We start from the raw sequence: 6,366 nt of genomic DNA, 5'->3' as shown, positions 1-6,366 counted from the left end.
GCCAGCCAATAGCACCTCTATTCCAGTCTGACAGCAGATATCCAGAATGCACAGCCCTCCCTCCCTCTCCCCTTAGCGCAGTATAAAAACTCATGACGGACTGTAATCTGTCCTTTTTTTCCGCCGTCTAAATCAGGGGGACATCTTTTTAGCTGTTTGGGCACAGGTTGGTGAAATTTTGCGCTTATATCCACTCGTGCTTGCGGTACTTGTCGCTGCGGTTGTAGCTCGGCGCGACGAGCTTTGATTTTGCTTGGGCTCGCCTTGGCAGAATAGCGCTTGGTAACGCTAGATAAACGCGTGACGTGCTTTGCCAAAGCTGGGATCTGTGTTTGTCTTAACGCATGCCGGCCTCACCTCTCCCGTCCGCGGCTTGACGCGTCCCTAAATGGGAGCGGCGCAGTCCTTGAACGCCCCTAACAAACGGGGTTTGTACTCTTGAATTTTTATTTTTATTATTTTATGTGGGTTTTTTTTATTTATTTTTGCCTTTTGTGAGTCGCGTCTGAATGCATGGGCGCGCGCTCGCTCGCTCGGCGTGTGCGCGTGCCTGCCGCAGACAACATGGCGGCGCTGCGGCTCGGACTCAACATGGAGGCCGCAGGAGCACATGGCGTGACTGGCTCCCCGCTACCCTCCCATCCCCTCCCCTCCCTCCCGCTAACCCCCTCCCTCCCTCCCTCCCCGAATCGTAAACCAACCGGGGATACAACGCTGCCGCTTTCGAGCCGCCGCCGCATGTAACGGGCGTTTTATTTGCGTATTGGCAAATGGCCGCCCCGCGCCCGAGTATTTTAAGATGTGATTTTCCCATGGGTGTATTTCCACCAGTAACGTCGCGTCGACAATGGGGAAGGAAAAGATTCACATCAACATCGTGGTCATCGGCCATGTCGACTCCGGCAAGTCCACCACCACCGGCCACTTGATCTACAAGTGCGGCGGCATCGACAAGCGAACCATCGAGAAGTTCGAGAAGGAGGCCGCCGAGGTTTGTCTGTTTTTGTTTTTTTATTATTGTATTTTTTTTCCCCCGGATGCCGCCGCAACGCAGGCCTCACACAGCTGACGCGCCTCCCCGGGACGTGTTGTTGTACGTGGACGTGCTGTCAAGGCGCAGTTAACGGGCGTGGTGGATTTATTAAATAAATAAATAAAACAAAAAGGGCTCCCCGTTGCTTGTGCACCCATGCCCCCTGCAGGACGGAGACGGCCACTGGTCCTCCATTTTGGCCAGAAATGAACAATAAAGATACTTGAACTACTCATCTCGGAGGGGAGTTGTGTTGCACAGGCTCATATCAAAACGAAAGGCAACGATCAAGTAAGGATACGACTGGCGATATGCAGTAAACCCGACAAAACACATGGAAAGTTGCAATATGCAATACACAAAAATGCATAAAATAGCAACGTAACTAATCCTTATACTGTGCTGCTTATTCATTGCCAGAAATTAAGAAAATTGAGCGGCTCATAGTGAAAAGCAAACGCAGTTTACCTGCGACATGCGGGTCAAGAGCGAGAAAAACAACATAGCTGTCTATTTCAGGATAAATGAATTAGTCGGCGATTAAATAACAGATCAAATAGACGAGTGGTATGAAGGAGACAAATGCAACCATCTGAATCTATTAACATCACACTCGCATTAACGGATTGCAATGTGGCAAAGTGTAATTAGAAAGTCATGATTTTTATCAGCAATTCATTGTGATACACATAATAATTAACAACAGCAATTATGCCATCGGCATAGTACAGGCCTATATTAATGTAATATTACACACACACCCCCTGAAGAAGAGACATGTTTGACACGTTTAGTGCACGAAAACTCAGTTAATTAATAATAAATTGGTGTTAAATGTAATAACTGAATACTATATATTAGAATACATCTTGAAATCTGATGACATAAATGCCACTTGCAATAGCCCATATACAACACATATTACAGGCAATAATGACTTTTTACAGATAACCACAACATCAAAATAAATAGTGGAGAAATACTCTCACCCTATCATTTAAGTATTTGTTCAGTCCTTGACTTGTTTGCAGATTTCTTTAAATTAAATATGAGAAACTCCACAGCCCACCGTTAGGTGTTCTCGCGGTGTTAAAGTAGTACCAATAGTCAATAAATACAACAGGTACCTATCATTTCTATCCATATTATATGACCTGCCTGAAAGACCTCTCCGGTCCCAGTGTTTTTTAATGATCTACAACTTTTTTTTTTTTTTAACCCAGATTAATTACTCTGAATTGATGGGAAGTGTTCCCGAACCTCCCCCCTGGGGATCAATAAAGTTCGATCTCGTCTAAGTACTTATATGAAGTCATTAATTGTGTTTCGGCATCTTCCTTGCCCCATCAGATGGGCAAAGGCTCTTTCAAGTACGCCTGGGTGCTGGACAAGCTGAAGGCAGAGCGCGAGCGTGGCATCACCATCGACATTGCTCTGTGGAAGTTTGAGACCGGCAAGTACTACGTCACCATCATCGACGCCCCTGGACACAGGGACTTCATCAAGAACATGATCACCGGTACCTCCCAGGTAAAGAACGGCATCCATCTCAGATCATGTCACATGGAAAGCCGCCACACTGAAATCCCAAACGACACGCACATTTCAACGCGGTAAAGCAGCTGACGACCGTGTTTTTGACGCGCAGGCTGACTGCGCCGTGCTGATCGTCGCCGGTGGCGTGGGCGAGTTCGAGGCCGGCATCTCCAAGAACGGCCAGACCCGCGAGCACGCCCTGCTGGCCTTCACCCTGGGCGTGAAGCAGCTCATCGTCGGCGTCAACAAGATGGACTCCACCGAGCCCCCCTACAGCCAGAAGCGGTTCGAGGAGATCACCAAGGAAGTCAGCGCTTACATCAAGAAGATCGGCTACAACCCAGCCACCGTGGCCTTCGTCCCCATCTCCGGGTGGCACGGAGACAACATGCTGGAAGCCAGCGAGAAGGTGAGGCTTTACAATCCTCGGTAAAAGCTGGACTATGATGTGACGGCGCTGTACTAAATGTCTTTCTTTTCGGCAGATGAGCTGGTTCAAGGGATGGAAGATCGAACGCAAGGAGGGCAGCGCCAGCGGAACCACCCTCCTGGAGGCTCTGGACGCCATCCTGCCCCCCAGCCGTCCCACCGACAAGCCCCTCCGCCTGCCCCTCCAGGACGTCTACAAGATCGGAGGTAAGGGAGATATGCGGAGGTGGATCATTTCAGGTTCGGAAAGTAAAAATCCTCCCACCCTGCCATGTTTTTCGATCATGGTGGTTTAACTCGGTTGCACCTCTGGGTTGATGCTCATCAGCAAATCCGCGGGGCTTAAAATCCCGGAGCGGAATTTCACTTTCTGAACCTGGATTTTCCACCTTACAAAATGGCCCCCGTGTAGAGATGTAATGCTTTTTGGACCCCGAGGCGGCACCTTAATGTGTTTCACGGCCGCGCCCCACCAGGCATCGGAACCGTACCCGTGGGCCGCGTGGAGACCGGCGTCCTGAAGGCCGGCATGGTCGTCACCTTCGCCCCCGCCAACGTGACCACCGAGGTGAAGTCGGTGGAGATGCACCACGAGACCCTCACCGAGGCCGCTCCCGGCGACAACGTCGGCTTCAACGTCAAGAACGTGTCTGTCAAGGAGATCCGTCGTGGAAACGTGGCCGGGGACAGCAAGAACGACCCTCCCATGCAGGCGGACAACTTCACCGCCCAGGTGGGTCCCCGGGAGGAGACATGGTGGTTGGTCCGGCGTGGTCTTTCATGAGTTCATCTTAGAGGGGCCATCGTTCAGGATGATTTTAATAGATATTTTCTTTCCGTGCAACGGGAAACATGAATTTGGTAGTTTTTACAAAACATCATAACATCGATTTTTATGAAAACACAGGTGTTGTGGGAGTCAATTTAATGGATGTGTTGTAATACCCTACTGCTGGTGGAGTAGTTTTCCTTTTAGTGAACATCTTTAATATCAGGTATTTTAGTAATATTTCAGTTAATCTGGTTTATTTGTTCAGTGCATCCTATCGTTTGTTTTTATTTTCCAGTGCTAAAGTTCAATGTGACGAAACACGCCTTTGCCTGACGCGTTGCCTCGCGACCCTTTTCCCCAACCTCCGCTCCTCCCCCGCTCTCCCTTTTTCCAGGTGATCATCCTGAACCACCCTGGCCAGATCTCCCAGGGCTACGCCCCCGTGCTGGACTGCCACACCGCCCACATCGCCTGCAAGTTCAGCGAGCTCAAGGAGAAGATCGACCGCCGCTCGGGCAAGAAGCTGGAGGACAACCCCAAGGCCCTCAAGTCCGGCGACGCCGCCATCATCACCATGGTGCCCGGAAAGCCCATGTGTGTGGAGAGCTTCGCCCAGTACCCTCCCCTGGGTGAGTGGGATCCACGCGAGGGGGTTTCCCTCCTCTCCCTCTCCACGCGGGCACCGCCGCAGCTCGGCAGACACACACATGCTGTCGTTTAAATGTGGAGATCGGAGACCTGATGGTATTGCTCTGCGGGCGGCACAGCATAAAAGTATTAGAAGTATTCATTTCATTATCTGTCGGGGGCAGCAGGTTGGCCACCGCCGGTGTAGATGGCCTTCATCCGGCCATGTTGTCGAGATCAAGTTGTAAGTCACCAGTGGCATCCTTCAGTGCCTGATTGTTGAGGAAATTAGATATAGTTGCCGTGACAGCGTCTTCCTGAAACATTTATGTGCATTATTTCAATAGAATATCATCTTAAAACTAGTTACTTGCGAGTTTTAGATGAATTTGTAGGGTGCTTTTAATTGCTGCAAATGAAATTTCAGGAAGTACACCGTCTTCCACTTCTATTTCCTTTTTCGTTTCCAGCAACGACACTAGTTTGCAATATTAAAATGCATACCTCATGCTGAAGCCAGGGAGACACAATTTATACAATTTGAAATAGGTTTCGACATTTTAATTATTAATTAGAAAATGTGATACGCCATTGTGAAAACAGTGAAATATTGCACCATGTTAGAAATCTGTATTTTAATTACTCTAGTTCATGTAAGACATATATGAAAGTAACAAACTGTCAGTGATTAAATTATCGGTTAAGGTCATACACTGGGGAAGGTCACTCTGTGACTCAGTCGCAGAGCCCTGAAGCCCCGCCCCCTGCTGGTTCGCTGCTAGTGCATGCCCGTTCAAAATGGCACAGTTCAACAAAATGTAAGGACAACTTTGCAATAAAAAAATAAGCACAGAATGTGAAAATATAAACGTATTACAACTTCAAGGAGGATCGGTCATCTCCAGGTTCCTTCAGTCAATGATTCATTCGGCAGGTGTCGAGCTCTCCTCCTCTCGCGCGCACGCGTGACGTTGAAGGTCACGCCCGGCGTCGCAGTGGGCGTGACCCCGTTGGCCGGGGATGCGCTTGCCAGGCGCGCCGCCCGTGCTTCACGTATAGGATGATGTCGCAAATCGCCCCCCAGAGCGGCTTGTTTATTCAAAGTTTATGAACATTGCACGTGTCGCGCGTCCAAATTGCACCAAATTCGACGCCGCACGTCCTTGGGTCGCCAGCGATACACCCGCCAGGTCGTAAGGTCGATCGAACGCATGGTTGTCGAGATAATCGAAGAACATGATAATCCAAGGACATACCTACAGGCATTCCTAGAATTATAGATCGACTTGATGTAAATGATTGACAGCGTTTCGTTTTTTTTTTGTTTTTTTTTTAAATAAAAATAAAAACCTAACCTCACCCTGTCTCTCACTCATCCCCCCCATCCCACTCCTCCCCTGCTCCCCGAACAGGTCGCTTCGCTGTGCGCGACATGAGGCAGACAGTGGCTGTGGGTGTGATCAAGGCCGTGGACAAGAAACTCGCCAGCGCCGGCAAAGTGACCAAGTCGGCACAGAAGGCCCAGAAGACTAAATGAACGCTCGCCAAGGACACCCAGCGGAAAGACACGGCCTCCTCTCCCTCCCTCCCCCCCTCCCGCCCTCCTGCAGAGTCTTCTCCCAGGAAGAGCTCTCTACTTAAGGACTGGCTTATGTTGATTAAAACCCACCGCAAAAGTTTCCGCAGGAAAGGAGGGCTTCCACCTCGTTTAGACAAAATTATAATGATGAAACCAAGAGAATAAAAGTGATGAATCATCTGTTGCCAACAATGAATAGATTTCTTTGGTCTTGTCTTTCTGTCATAGTTAGTCTGCTGAGGTGTTATACTTTGTTTAGTAACATATTATAGTGCATAATTTGATTTCAGAAACTGACTATGAATATTAAAAAAGATCTACTGTGTGTCCTGATGACTGAACATATCATCATCTTTTATTTGCAACCCACAGTAGCAGCCGGGCATCATT

General features: G+C 49.0%; 1 protein-coding gene across 1 annotated transcript; it reads left to right on the top strand.

The window, feature by feature from the left end:
* The first annotated feature begins 33 nt into the window (after positions 1-33).
* On the top strand, positions 34-6,309 carry LOC307235636 (elongation factor 1-alpha). The gene is made up of 8 exons (XM_080007786.1): positions 34-166; positions 832-991; positions 2,384-2,563; positions 2,682-2,978; positions 3,055-3,205; positions 3,475-3,731; positions 4,165-4,399; positions 5,810-6,309. Exons 2-8 carry the CDS (start codon positions 848-850, stop codon positions 5,932-5,934), a joined length of 1,389 nt encoding a protein of 462 aa, XP_079863912.1. The 5' UTR covers positions 34-166; positions 832-847; the 3' UTR covers positions 5,935-6,309.
* The last annotated feature ends 57 nt before the right edge of the window (positions 6,310-6,366 follow it).

The sequence above is a fragment of the Zeus faber genome (assembly GCF_960531495.2).
Source record: "Zeus faber genome assembly, chromosome: 1".
NCBI lineage: Eukaryota > Metazoa > Chordata > Actinopteri > Zeiformes > Zeidae > Zeus > Zeus faber.
This window is presented reverse-complemented; position numbering and strand designations above follow the sequence as displayed.